The following is a 15107-nucleotide window of genomic DNA, read 5'->3' as shown; positions in this document are numbered from 1 at the left end:
CCTTCCTGTGATGATTATGAGATGATACAATGCCTACATGATGAGGTGAATGACGTGGGCATTGTGATATAGTTAGGCTACTATAGGGTTACTTGAAGATAATCACTGCAATATCGCAACAGTCAATCTGATCACTAAGATGGCTACTAAGTAACAGGCAAGTAGCATATACAGTGTGGATACCCTAGACAAAGGGATGATTCATATCCTGGGTGGTACGGAGTAGGTTGGCACAAGATTTCATCATGCTATTCAGAATGATGTGCAATTTAAAACTTATGAATTGTTTATTTCTGGAATTTTTCCATTCAGTATTTCTGGGCTGTGGTAAATGGTGGATAACTGAAACCATGGAATGTGAAACAGTGGATAAGCGGAATTACTGCAGTCCCATCTGTTACATGTAAAACACACATGGTAATGGTAATAAACTTGTTTGTTTTGTCAGCCTAATTTATAGGACCCCAGCCACACAACCTAAGATAGGGAGAGGAAGAGATTTTTTCCTCCCCTACAATGGTGAAATAATTATAATACATAAATGCCTTTTCTTCATAGACCTTTCAGTCAAGGAGTTGCTTTGCCTCCTCCAATATCCATCCTTTAAGACCAGGCAGGGAATTGGGAGTGCAGATATAAGGAACCTCAAAGGGAGAAGAGGTAATAGATCATCTCTCAGCAACATCTCCTCCCTGAGGGATGTATTGAAATGCAAAAGTACCAAAACCCAGGTTTGTCAAGTTGTGTTATTGACTGTGGCAGGGTTGGTAACACTGAAATACAAGCACTCAGGGTAGCTATATTTTCACTTTTTGCTGAGCATCTCCAGCAGCAGTGTTGGCTAGAATACTGTGTCTTTATTTTTAAAGAAGCCCCAAACAAGTTAGGAAATGGCTGCTTTGGACAATGTTTCCAAAGCCACAGATAACACTGTGGACAATGTAAACTAAGAGTTGTCCACCCCACTCCTACCTGCCATATGTCAAGTCACTGGTGGCATCTTCTATAAGGGGCAAAATAGTAAATATTTTAGGCATTTTTTTGGCCATATGGTCTATGTCACGATTATTTAGCTTTGCTGCTATAGCACGAAAGTAGAGATAATATGTAAATGAATGAGTGTGGCTATGTTTCAATAAAACTTTAGTTATGGACACAAATTATAATTTCATATAATTTCCACGTATCATAAAATATTATTCATCTCATTTTTATCAGTTATTTAAAGAGGTAAAAATCATCTTAGCTCATGGGCTATACATAAACAGATGATAGTCTAGTCTTGGCCCACAAACCATACAGATTGCCGACCTCTCAAAATTTAGACAAGCATTAACTTTTGTGTGACTGCAGCATGTTTGTATTGGAGTCTGAGAAAATAAGCCACAGATACTGAGCAAGACAGACAAAAAGGCAGAAGAGGCAGGCACAGAGTTAAACAAAGCCTACTTTTCATCTCCTTGGCTTTAGAGTTCAGATGTACTTGGGTTGGTTTAAATCTATCATTATCTTCAGAAGTGACAGATTCTGAGGAAGCAAATCCCTGAAAAACAAAACAAAACGAAACAAAATAAAACAAGGAAGATGTTACCTTCTAGGTCAGGAAAAGGAATTAATTTAGCAGTTAGGCCTCTTTCATCAAGTGTCAATCTTCATGGACTGTAGCTACTACATTGGTTTTGAAAACCTCGGAGCTGATATATTTTAAGGAAACTTAGGAGTGATGGAACCCTTTTGGCTATGTTCTACTTGTAGGCATGTTAGTAAGCTATAGCTATAAAGACTATAAGACAGTCAAGACATTCTTTAGGCATTAAAATTCAAAATAAATTCAAATACATTTGTTTGTATCCCTCAATTCTGATACCAGACTATGAATTTGGCATCAAGTGTAAGATGTACAAAGATAAAAACACTCTAGCTAGTTTCTACGTCCGAAAAAAGGTTAGCTCGGCCAGCATGGCTCAGCGGTTGAGCATTGACCTATGATCCAGGAGATCAAAGTCTGATTCCAAGTCAGGGCACATGTCCAGATTGTGGGCTGGATCCCCAGTAGGGGGCATACAGGAGGCAGCCAATCAATGGCTCTCTCATGATATGATGTTTCTATCTTTCTCTCTCCCTTTCTCTCTCTGAGATCAATAAAGACATATTAAAAAAAAAAGGTTAAAGAAGTTGCCTATCTTTATATATTACAGACACTGCCATTACTTCAAATGGTACTAACTTTTTAAAAGAGTTATCTGCTTAGCACAATGCGTGACAAAACTAACTGCTCAGTGAAAGCTGACCATTAATGGTATTCAAGTACTTAAATGGCCAACATTTATTGAGCATTTACCTGAGTGTCAAACATGTTTCTGATGTATCTCAATCCTCCTGACTTAGATACTATTTTCCTCATTTAACAGATAAAGAAATTTAGACAAGGAGATATCACTCAGCTAGAAAGGAGCAGAGCTGGAGGTGAAACCCAAGTCTATGTGATCCCATGGCCCACTCTTTTCATAATTATGTATGTGATACTGAGGAGGTTCCTACTATAGGTTAGTAGGCAGAGGGCAAAATTTGCAAACCACCCAGAGCAGAGTTTTTATTTTTTGTCAAAGCCCTAATGTGAACTACCATTATGTCTACCCTTCTCTTTTTTCCTGTTTCTTTCTCTGCTTCTAAGTTATAGTCTGACTAGTTAGTCTTCTCAGTTCAGACTGAAAAGTGTCCCTTCAGAGGCTATCATGTAAAATGTTGCTTTCTGGATGACCTTTAATTTGGTTGCATGTCTTCTTTTTCATGCATCTCACAACCTTATCTCCTTAACCCAAGTTACTCTATTATTTTTCTTAATATTTTTCTTCTTCTTATCAACTCAATCACTTTAGTTTCTATAAATTCTCAAAACAGGATAGCTCTCAGTCTTAGTGTAACACAATCAGAACATTCTCCTTAAAAACCTAAGTTTGGGAACATGCTAACCACCAGAAGGATACTAAGTAAATAAAATGTGGTCATTAACACTTCAACAGTAGACCCATTTCAAAACAGTAAAAGAAATCCTACACATTTTTAAGTAGCACAAATAATCTGAACTAAGTAAAAGATAGAAAGGTGAGATAATAGTTAATGTTCTCAGAAGGGCCGTATCTACATTTTGCAGTTTTACCATCTTTTCCTCATCAGGTTGAATACTGGCTCTCTTGGTTTTTGGAGTTCTAATAACTGAATGATACTGAATTCTTGAAATACTGTTATATTTCATTTCTCTGAAAAGAAAAAAAGAGTTATTCTAGATAATGTTACAGAAATATTCATTAGAAATTAATCTAAGTAATAACATTTATGCCTGACCCTTACCAGAAGAGAATATAATCATATTTTAAAGTCAATCATTTTAAAACGTTAAAAAGAGAAAATCATCAAAAGTATTGGAAATAGAATGGTGATAGAAAATAAAAAGAACTGCAAAGCATGACATTATAGTTTTTAAAGGTAAAACTCCAGAAGTACAACACTGGGGAAATAAAATTATGTTGGCTAGATTTTTAAATCTGAGTGTCATAGATTTCTCAGTGTTAAACTTACAACTTGAAGCAAGTTTATATATAGGAGGGATATATAGGGGTGGGGAGAAAGAAAGGAAGAAAAAAGAAGGAAGGAAGGAAGGAAGGGGAGGAAGGAAGGGGAGGGAGGGGAGGGGAGGGGAGGGGAGGGGGGGAGGGGGAGGGGGAGGGGGAGGGGGAGGGGGAGGGGGAGGGGGAGGGGGAGGGGGAGGGGGAGGGGGAGGGGGAGGGGGAGGGAGAGGAGAAACCACCACTCTTGACCAGTAATACAGATCAGTTTTTGAATGGGTTCCTAAAATCTTACTTACGTAACAGGATCTTTTGGATTATTATTGAACTTAGGTGGACACTCTTCAGTGTTAGCACTTCTAGGATGTGTTTCCAATTTTAATGGGATAACTTCGACCTCGTAATCTGCAACTTCTATTTTCCTCTTTTTTGAAAACATATTTTTCATAATATTGTCTTCTTTTCTATTTTCACCAATAGTATCAGGTTTCTCAGTGTTAGATCTGCTTAGTAATCTTCCTAGCAGAAAGTAAGAGTTTAGCAAGACAAAAGATACTATAGTAATTGCTAAGCAACAAAAGGACTTCTCTATTCTCCTCTATTACTAAAGAACCCTGTGAGGTATACCTTATTTCCAGAATGAAGATAAACACATTAATATCCTAGAAAACTACTACAAGAAATAATAAAAGACCATTAAGAAATTTCATATCTTCCAGTATATGAAAAAATATAGGACATTAAAAAACCACATTTGTCTGTTTTGGTATAACATGAAAGAAATTTAGCTATAATAATATAAAACAAAAATACAGATCAGAAAGCATTCTAGAAAATTAGAGAGGTGAACTCTAGCCTTGACACTGTAGCTTTGGTGTCAAGTTAAAAACACTTTATCATTTAAAATCAATACTCTTTTTATAAAGTGACCTATTTAAATCTGTGGTGATATGTCCCCCTTGTTCTCATATTAAGTTCTAGTGTAACATTAAAATCTTAGTCTAAAGTTTATGCATTTTTTCCCCCCAAGGCACTCAAAATTACAGTTACCAAGTCAAAGTTAGTAACTGGATCAGAGATTCCTTAGTTGCATTTTCTGGCAATGTAGATAAAGACAATACTCCCTGGATACTATTTGGCATTTTATAAGCAGCTGCTGACTTTCATCAAAGCGTTATTTTAAGAAATGTGAGAATTGTCTAGGCAAGTTGTGTGTCTATAAGGGGTATGTGACAGGAATCCAAGTGTGGCTATTCTGAATATTGATAATTCTTGCCCTCACTGAAGTGAACCTGGAAATTCAAATGAGGAATATTGTTCTGGTCCCTGCTGCCTAGACCAACACATTTCCTTTAGACTGGCGCTAGAGCCATGTTTCCTGTACCCTCCTCATTTCCTGGGAAACACAGAGAGTGAGGATCTTTGCCTCACACTCTGGGGTAACTGGTCAAGACTACTGGAAACTGACATGTCTATCCTGGGGGCTGTAGCCCTAAAGTCAATAACTGTACAACTGTACCACACTGGGTGGAAAGTTTTGCTCAGAATGTGGGAAATTCTCTGGAGTCTCTGAGATGGAGTATGTTGCCTAAAGTCACTGCCTGAATCACTACATGTAGGTATTTATTACAAAATTACCTTATTAAATTCTAATAGCTTAAAACATTGAATAAGGTAGTCTTAGATTGATAATTCAGGAATTTAGTTTTCCTATTTAAAAAGTTTTCTTATCTTACTCCAAAGCATTTGTAGCCATGAAGACCAAAAAAAAATGTGCCTAACACAATAACTCAAATTTGATCTCTGAGCCTTTCTTTTCGGGGCCATCTGGTACCTCCTAAAGCATCTTGTTCCTTTAGTACTCAATTTCCCAGGCACTTTCCTTCCCCTGATGCTTCTCATATATTGTTGCTCTTGTCCTTGCTATGAGATCTCAATAGCCCTGTGTAGTAAAATGGAGATTCAGAAGCGTACATCTTACTATACAGTAATTTGAAAATAAACCTTTGCTTTACCTGAATAAGTGCAAACGAATGTCCCTCTGTCAATGTCATCTAGGCAGCGCACTCCCCATCCCTTCTTCTCAGTTTTAAACACCTGTAGTCTCACTTGAAGTCCATGCTGAACAACTCGGTTTTGACACATTTGGCGATTACACTTGCACAACAGGCTGCATTCATAAATGCTGTCAATAAAATATGCAAGAGAAAATCAATCAGGTCAACCTGGCTGAAATGGATAAATTCCTAGAAAAATACAACCTTTCAAAGCTCAATCAGGAAGAGTCAGAAAGTCTAAATAGGCCGATAACTGCTGATGAAGTTGAAGCAGTAATCAAAGGGCTCCCAGCACACAAAAGCCCTGGCCCAGATGGCTTCACAGGAGAGTTTTACCAAACATTCAAAGAAGAATTAACACCTATCCTCCTCAAACTATTTCAAAAAATCCAAGAGGAAGGAACACTTCCAAACTCATTTTATGAGGCGAGCATTAGCCTAATTCCAAAACCAGATAAAGACACTACAAAGAGAATTATAGGCCAATATCCCTGATGAATATAGATACTAAAATGTTCAACAAAATATTAGCAAATCGGATCCAGCAATATATTAAAAAGATCATACACCATGACCAAGTGGGATTTATTCCAGGGACACAAGGCTGGTGGTACAATATTTGCAAATCAATAAACGTGATACATCACATAAACAAAATAAAAGACAAAAATCGCATGATCATGTCAATAGATGCAGAAAAAGCATTTGATAAAATCCAACACCTATTTTTGATAAAAACTCTCAGCAAAGTGGAAATAGAGGGATCATACCTCAACATAATAAAGGCCATATATGACAAACCTACAGCCAACATCATACTCAATGGGCAAAAACTAAAACCATTTCCCCTAAGAACAGGAACAAGACAGGGGTGTCCACTTTCACCACTCTTATTCAACATAGTACTGGAAGTCCTAGCCACAGCGATCAGACAAGAAGAAAACATAAAAGGCATCCAAATTGGTAAGAGGAAACAAAACTGTCATTATTTGCAGATGACATGATATTGTATATAGAGAACCCTAAAGACTCTACCAAAAAACAACTAGATTTAATAAATGACTTCAGCAAGGCAGCAGGATACAAAATTAACACCCAGAAATCGATGGCATTTTTATACACCAATAATGAACTCTCAGAAACAAAAACTAAAAAAACAATCCCATTTACCATAGAGACTAAAAAAATAAGATACCTAGGAGTAAACTTAAACAAAGATGTAAAAGACCTTTACTCGGAAAACTAAAGGACACTGAAAAAAAAAAATAGAGGAAGATATAAACAAATGGAAAAATATAGCATGTTCATGGATTGGAAAAATTAACATCATTAAAATGTCCATATTACCCAAAGCAATCTATAAATTCAATGCAATCCCTATTAAAATACCAACAGCATATTTCACGGATCTAGAACAAACACTTTGAAAATTTATATGGAACCAAAAAACACCCTGAATAGCCACAGCAATCCTGAGAAAGAACAAAGTTGGAGGGATCACAATACCAGATATCAAGTTATACCACAAAGCCACTGTTATCAAAACAGCCTGGTACTGGCATAAGAACAGACATATAGCCTGGCCAGGAGTAGCTCAGCGGTTGAGCATCAACCTAGGACCCAGGTGATGGGGGTTCGATTCCTGGTCAGGGAACATGCCTGGGTTGCGGGCTCGATCCCCAGTTGGGGGGCGTGCAGGAGGCAACCGATCAATGACTCTTTCATCATTGATGTTTCTATCTCTCTCTCTCCCTCTCCTTTCCTCTCTCTGAAATCAATAAAGATATACTTAAAAAAAAAAAAAGAACAGATATATAGACCATTGGAAAAGAACAGAAAACCCAGAAATTGACCCATGCCATTATGGTCAATTAATATTTTATAAAGGAGGCAAGAACATACAATGGAGTAAAGACAGTTTTTTCAATAAATGGTATTGGGGAAATTGGACAGATACATGCAAAAAAATGAAACTAGAACACCAACTTACACCATATACAAAAGTAAATTCAAAATGGATAAAAGACTTAAATGTAAGAGATGAAACCATGAAAATCTTAGAGGAAAACATAGGCAGTAAAATCTCAGAACATCTTTCATAGGAATATATTTGCTGATACATCTCCTAGGGCAAGAGAAACTAAGGAGAAAATAAACATATGGGACTGCATCAAAATAAAAAGCTTCTGCAGAGCCAAAGAAACCATCAACAAAACGAAAAGGGAGCCCACGGTATGGGAGAACATATTTGCCAACAACACATTGGATAAAGGGTTAATATCCAAAATATATAAGGAACTTATACAACTTAACAAAAGGAAGACAAACAATCCAATTAAAAAATGGGCAAAGGACCTAAATAGACACTTCTCCAAAGAGGACATACAAAAGGCTAAGAGACATATGAAAAAATGCTCAATGTCGCTAATCAGAGATGCAAATTATAATCACAATGAGGTATCACCTCACACCTGTTCAGAATGGCTACCATCAACAAGTCAACCATAAGTGCTGGCCAGGGTGTGGAGAAAAGGGCACCCTAGTATACTGCTGGTGGGAATGCAGACTGGTGCAGCCACTATGGAAAGCAGTATGGAGTTTCCTCAAAAGTTTAAAAATTGACCTGCCATTTGACCCAGTGATCCCACTTCTAGGAATATATCCTAAGGAACCCCAAACACCAATCACAAAGAACTTATGCACCCCTATGTTCATAGCAGCACAATTTACACCAGCTAAGATCTGGAAATAGCCCAAGTGCCCATCAGTAGATGAGCGGATAAAAAAGCTGTGGCACATTTACACCGTGGAATATTATGCAGCTGTATTTGGCACATCATGGAGGGAACTAGAAAGTATTATGCTAAGTGAAATAAGCCAGTCAGAGAAAGACAAGTACCACATGACTTCACTTATATGTGGAATATAATAAACAAAATAAACTGATGAACAAAGTGGATCCAGAGACATAGAAGCATGGAACAAACTGAGGGATCTCAGAGGGAAGGTAGGGAGGGGGGTATGGGTGGGGAAGAGATTAATCAAAGAACTTAGAGGTTTATAAGCATAACCCATGGACATAGACATTGGTATGGGGACAGCCTGGGGGTGGGATGGATGTGAGGTGGAGGGGATCAGTGGGGATAAAAAGGGGACATCTAATATTCTCAATAATAAAGAAACATAAAAAAAAAAAAAAAGATACAAACACCCTGCAACAAATCCTTAAGGTATCTTACCCAGTAGGTATGTGTCTCTGTAGTCTTTTATATTTATATCCAGTGATTATTTTATCTCCTGACAGGGGAGAAGTCTCAGCATTTCTTGCTGTCATTTGAAGACATGCACATTTTGTTCTAAAAAGGAAGGCAATGAATGGAGAAGTCAGAATAAAAAAAGTACAAAGTTAAGAGACTGTCTTGATGAAAGTGTAAATGATATAGTTAAGGATGTTTATATTTAGGACAGTCATTTGCCTCATGGACAATTGAACTTCCTTCTTAAACAGACCTCTTTGAAAGAGAATATCTATCAAAAGTTTATAAATAATTATAAACTGGACTGTATCTCTATTTGCTCATGAAATAAATACGTAAGTATATGAGTTTTCTTTAACTTTTCAAAATGAATTCCTTTCATTTCCTATTCAGAAGCTTGTTTATGAATATTCTCCTAGGTCCACTCTTCCATAATGGATAAACTCATGTGTGTCAAACTCATAGTTTTGCAGATGTCTTAAATTACCCTTTTTTCTAATGACATGAAAACAGACTGGGGAAGTTAATGCTGGGTATCTGGTTACTACAATTTGTTTTTTTATAAATTTGCTAAACAAGAAGCATGCAACCATAAAATTTTTTCCCCTCTATTTAAATGATTATCTAATATGACAGAGACTTATAACTTTACAGGAAGTAAGGAACCTGGGTGTCTCAGCTGTAAACTGGGTATATGACTACTGGCAAGCTGGTTAAACTCTCTGGATCTATCTCCTTGTTCAACAAGTGACTTTAAGGTCTTTTCCTCGATGATTCTCTTCTGTATTTTTCTGTATATACATACATGCATAAGAATGGTGGCTACTGTTTGTAACAGGAAAAAAAACAACAATAAAAAATTCATTAATTTGTATTCTATTTACAGATGTAGAAATCTAAAGCTGTTTTTTTATATGATTTTGTTTGCAAAGTTTAAAAATACAAGCAGTAATATAATTAGCACTCACATTTCTAACACACAGAATTAGCTGTCATCATTTTGTTTAGTCCTTTTTCCTATGTATATAACTTAAAACATACACTGTTTATATGATTTTCTTTTAAAAATAAAAAAATTAAACATTACAGATAAAACTAAACTTCAGGAGGTTTGGTGCTATGTCCTTTATACTTTTAATTACATATAGATCTACAAATAATATATTGTATTGTGCTGTTTTTAAATATTTACTATAGTTATTATCCTACAACTTGCTTTTTATGTTTTTGAGACCCAAGCCATGTTATAAGCAAATCTAGTTAACTCCTTTAAACTTTTCCATAGCATTTAGATATACAATTATGTTGCTTAATTAGTTGCTTGGTATACAATTAAGTTGCTTAAAGTTTTCAATATAACAAATGCTGCAATGAACATCCCATTCTTATACACATGTGTAAGCATCTCTAGAGTAGTATTCAAATATTTTTAACTATGACCCATGGTAGAAAATACATTTTCTTCATGATCCTGTACAAGCATACATATTTATGTATGTGTGCATGTGTATAAACTGAAACAACAGTGACATGAAACTTTACCCTTATTGTGTGTGATGCACTTGGGTTTTTGTATTATTTAATTTTAAAAATGCTAGTTACAACCCTTTAAATGATTTTACATCCCACAAACCTATAGCTTGGAAAACAATGTTCTAGATATACTTAAAAGTAATATTGCTAGAAAGTAGGTATGCACCTCTTCAATGGCTATTTCATTGTCTGAACACCGTACTCTCCCTGTCAAATGACTTTGAAAGGAATTCTAATTTTACATTTATTTTCCTTCAGTATTTTATGCTAATATCTCTTGTTTTATTAATTCTAATCAAAGCATGTTATTAGTCTATTTTTCCTCTTTTCTGAGTTTTTGAAATTTACTCTTTACCCTAGATACTTTTTAAGTTGCATCGATATATTTAATTTTATTTTCCCTTCTTAGTCTTTAGGAGACTTTTTGACTCTGAAGATTCCTGTCTTTTTTCAATTTGGAAAATTCTCAGCTATTGTTTCTTTGAATATTGCTCTTTTCTTCACTGCAGATGTTTGTTTCTCTCTCATTTTATCCTCCATATTTTTTAACCTGTAACTTAATTTTCCCCATATCTTTATCTCTTTGCATTCTGAGAGATCTTAGTTTTTGCCGTGCAGTTCACTAATTCTTTCTCCAACTATACCAATACATTTAGTCCATCTAGTCCATTTTTTATTTCAATGGCCATATGTTTTATTTCCCATATTTCCAAGTGGTTCTTTTTTATATACCACTTAAAAAAATATATCCTTTTCTTGCTTTCCTTGTTTCATGGATGCTAATATTTTAGCTCTTTAGACACTTTAAACATACCTATTGTAAAGTCTCTTTCAATCAGATTCTATATTTATCTCTGATTCTTCAGGTGTGAATTCTATTTGTTGGGACTCAAGCTGCCTTCATGGTCCTAAATTCCTTTGTGTGCTGTGACTGTTTAAAATCATACATTCAATTGGGTTTAATCCAGTGTGTTCTAAAATTACATATACTCAAATTATTATGTTTAAAAAGTCCCTTAAACTGACCATAAAGTAAACACTGTCCAACAGTCAGTTGTTTTTTTTCTCCAGCACTGAGAAAGATTGAGCTTGGCCAAATATAGCTGGATTATACTTAGAGGAAATGTTTAAAAAATACAAACTTATTTTTAAGCAGAATTAAACTTGGCATAGTGACAGGTTTCCTCTATGACAGGCCTGAAGGAACTGAGCCAAAATGATGTAACAGCAGATTCATACATCTCATCTCACATTCCAACTGTCAGGATGGTGAAAACTACTATCCATACTATTTCTTTCTTTTTACCTCTCTCATTATTTTGCCCAGTATAGGAAAATAAATTACATTAAATTAAATGCACATATAATGAAACTCCATTCTATATATGCATACCTACAAATACATGTACATTACACACCCTTAAAACAAAATGATTTCAAAGTCCTAATACATTAGAACATGTTTTCATTTTTTTAATGGAATGTCAATGTTATGATCAAGAGAGTACTAATTATAAGTACCATTAACTTTCTAAAAAAATTGCAAGGAAATGATTTATAAAAGTAAAACACAACATATAACATAGTGGTTAAGACCATGGGTTCAAATTGTAGCTCTTGAATTTGTTTGCCCTATGATCTTACAATTGGCTTCTCAATTTCCTCATTTGTGACATGGGAATAATATTACTACCTCATGGAGTTGTGTGAGAATTAAATAAGAAAATATATGTAAAGCAACTGTCACAGTGTCCACACTGTTATATGGCAATAACTATAATTATAATTATGACACTAGCTTAAAGGAAATACTCATCCTCGGAGGAAATAATTTTTAAATTACTATAATAACCAGTGAAGAATTCTTTCCCATTGCCAGTAAGAGAGTGTATTTTTCCATTTTAGATTCTTAGCGAAGAGTTTTATATAGATAGACAGACAAACTGATACATAGCAGGACTTAACAAGTACGCCTAACATTCAGAAGATTTTTTGAAATGCCATGTTATTCTACTCACATGTCTACGCAGCCCTCAGAACAGTCACATGAATCAGTAAACATGTTGGAAAAGCTGTTTAGGTAATATGCTCGTGGCCACATAGTCTTTCTGTACTTAAAATGTGGAAGCTTTCTACTGTCAATTTCATTACAGAAAGAAATGGGCACCAATTCCACTCCATTGCTAATATCCAGATCAGAGACAATTTCTTCCTGCTTTGGGTAATTCCGAGTCAACTGAACATAGGTATTGAAAGAAAAGTTATCTGTAAATAAAAAGTTACACTCTGTCTCAAGCAGGAAACGAAAAACTTCCTTGATGTTTCGAAGACTCCTTCCACAAGGGGTTTTATAACTCACGTGGAGTGCTGAAGAATGAGAGTTTGTCTTTGCATGACGTCTTTGGAAGTGGCATGTAATTGGTAGCTGCAGAGGGTTTTCTCCCTTGAAGCTTAGTGGCATTTTCATCAGACAAGCACCAGAGCAGTCATGACTTTGGTAAGATAAATTCAAAGATGATTCTTTTCCTCTAAAGTCTGCAGCTTTATTTTCCAGAGGGGGAATTTCCTTATTTTTTATAGCTCTGTTAAAAATCAATTATTTATTAGTATCTCAAATTTACAGTACAATTCCCCATTTTTAAAAAACACTGCACACTAAGGTGGTAATTAGTTCCTATTACTTTCTTCTTAGACAACACAAAAATAAGCCAGACTCTGATTATACTATGTTCTGCAGCCATATAAAGGTATATGCCTCAAAGGTTTTTCTTCACCCTCCAGACATTAAATATGTGATTTTTTCCCACCAATTTTCCCACTGCATGTCCAATAATTCTGTTCAATTCTGACACTATCTACCTGGAGTCAGTATCAGATCCCACAAGTACTATAAGACTGTCCCCATTTCATATGCAAAATACAAATCCTAGGTATCCATACTTTTAACTGACCATGGGGTTCCCACAACCCCCTCCCTCAGGTTTGATAGTTTGTAAAAAGACAGAGCTCAGGAAAGCACTTTAATTACTATTACCAGTTTATAATAAAAGATAGAACTCAGGAACAGCCAAATGGAAGTGATCCATAGGGCAAGATAAGTGGGAAAGGGCATGGCACGCTCTCTCCATGTGTGCCTCCCTCCCAGCACATCTAAGTGTTCACCAACCAGGAAGCTTCCAGAACCCTGTTTAGAGGTTTTTATGGAGGTTTCATTACATAAACATGACTGATTAAATAACTGACCACTAGTGATTATCTAAATCTCTAGCTGTTCTCTCCTCCCTGGAGGTTGGAATGTAGGGTTGAAAGTTTTAAGTTTCTAATCAGGGTTTAGTCTTTCTGGTGAGCAGGCCCCGTATTGAATCTAACTAGGAGCCCCTCACCAAAAGTCATTCCATTAGCATGCCAAAGATACTCTTCTCACTCAGGAGGTTCCAAAGGTCTTAGAAGCTATGTGCCAGGTATTGAGACAAAGACCAAGTATCTATTGTATCAAACCTAATTTCAGAATATTCCAGAGAGCTGGGATTATAGCTGTAACATTTTGCTATAGCACTCAGCAAACTTAAGAGTTATTTAGAGGATGCACTTAATAAATAGGTGAGGAAGGTGACATTTTCAGGCATGCTTGATTCAAGCTTTCTGCCTACAAAAAACAGTAAATGCTAGCCAAAAAATAATTCATTCATCGAGAATCCTTTATACTGTTTGCCTTAAACAACTGTTACCAATGGAATTTTTTCCAAAATATGTGTATCTGGCATCATAGTGATAAACCTGAAAACGGTAAATTTATAGGAGAAAATAGGGCAGCTACTGATTTTAAGAAAAAAAATATATATATACATGAAAAGATTCCATATATACTTGAAACTTAGATTTCAATCTTTCAAAAAGAACCTCAGTTTTGTTTTATGTAATATTTTCTATCTTTAGGTGTCTTCATTATAAAAGTAATAGAGGTATCTTAGAGATATTTTTATACTAGATAAAGCAGCACTGTCCAACAGAACTTCCTGCACTAATAGAAATGTCTTCTATCTGTGCTGTCCACCGGAGTAAGCTGCTAGCCACCTGTGGCTACTGAGCACTTTTAAATGTGGCTAGTGCAACTGAAGAACTGAATTTTAAATTTTATTTAATTTTAATTATATCACAAATTTAAATAGCCATGTGTAGCTAGTGGCTACCATATTCAATGTATAGATATGAGGTCCCTCATCCTTTTTCTGGTTGTATAGTAACCCTCTGCATAAATCCCACAATTTATTCAATTAGTCCTCTCCTAGTTTCCATCTTTTGCTATCATAAATCATGACGTTATGAAAAACCTTGTACAAAACAATTTCATACATGTAAATATATCACTGTAGAATATACTCCCAGAAGTGGAAGTACTAGGTCACAGAGTAAATGGATTAGTAATTTTGTTAAGACTGCCAAATTGCTCTCCATGGAGTCAGCCCCCCAGCAATTTATGAGAGTGCCTGCTTCCAGAGCCTCATCCATCAATGGCTCTTGATGCTTTTGAATTTCTGACAATCTAACAGGCTAAAGGACCTACATTTATTTATAAATCTTTTAATGTTAGAAACATGTTTCCAATTTTTCTCTATTATTACTTTGATGAATATCCTCATACATAAAAACCTTGACCAAATTCCTGCTTATTACCTTAGTATATATTCCTTTAA

General features: G+C 35.6%; 1 protein-coding gene across 3 annotated transcripts in view; it reads right to left on the bottom strand.

Annotated features, from left to right (window-relative positions):
• SETDB2 (SET domain bifurcated histone lysine methyltransferase 2) overlaps positions 1–15107 on the bottom strand; it is a 95026-nt gene that overhangs the window by 55536 nt on the left and 24383 nt on the right. For all 3 annotated transcript variants that reach the window (XM_081130186.1, XM_081130184.1, XM_081130185.1), the window contains exons 6-11: positions 12432–12995; positions 8863–8979; positions 5582–5751; positions 3866–4085; positions 3161–3260; positions 1450–1543 (exon numbers count right to left, since the gene is read on the bottom strand). In XM_081130186.1, the coding sequence (XP_080986312.1) occupies positions 1450–1543; positions 3161–3260; positions 3866–4085; positions 5582–5751; positions 8863–8979; positions 12432–12995 (1265 nt within the window). The remainder of the gene's footprint in view (positions 1–1449; positions 1544–3160; positions 3261–3865; positions 4086–5581; positions 5752–8862; positions 8980–12431; positions 12996–15107) is intronic.

Source organism: Miniopterus schreibersii, assembly GCF_964146895.1.
Source record: "Miniopterus schreibersii genome assembly, chromosome: 2".
In the NCBI taxonomy this organism is placed as follows: Eukaryota; Metazoa; Chordata; class Mammalia; order Chiroptera; family Miniopteridae; genus Miniopterus; species Miniopterus schreibersii.
Note: the sequence above shows the minus strand (reverse complement) of the source record. Positions and strands in the feature narration are given on the sequence as shown.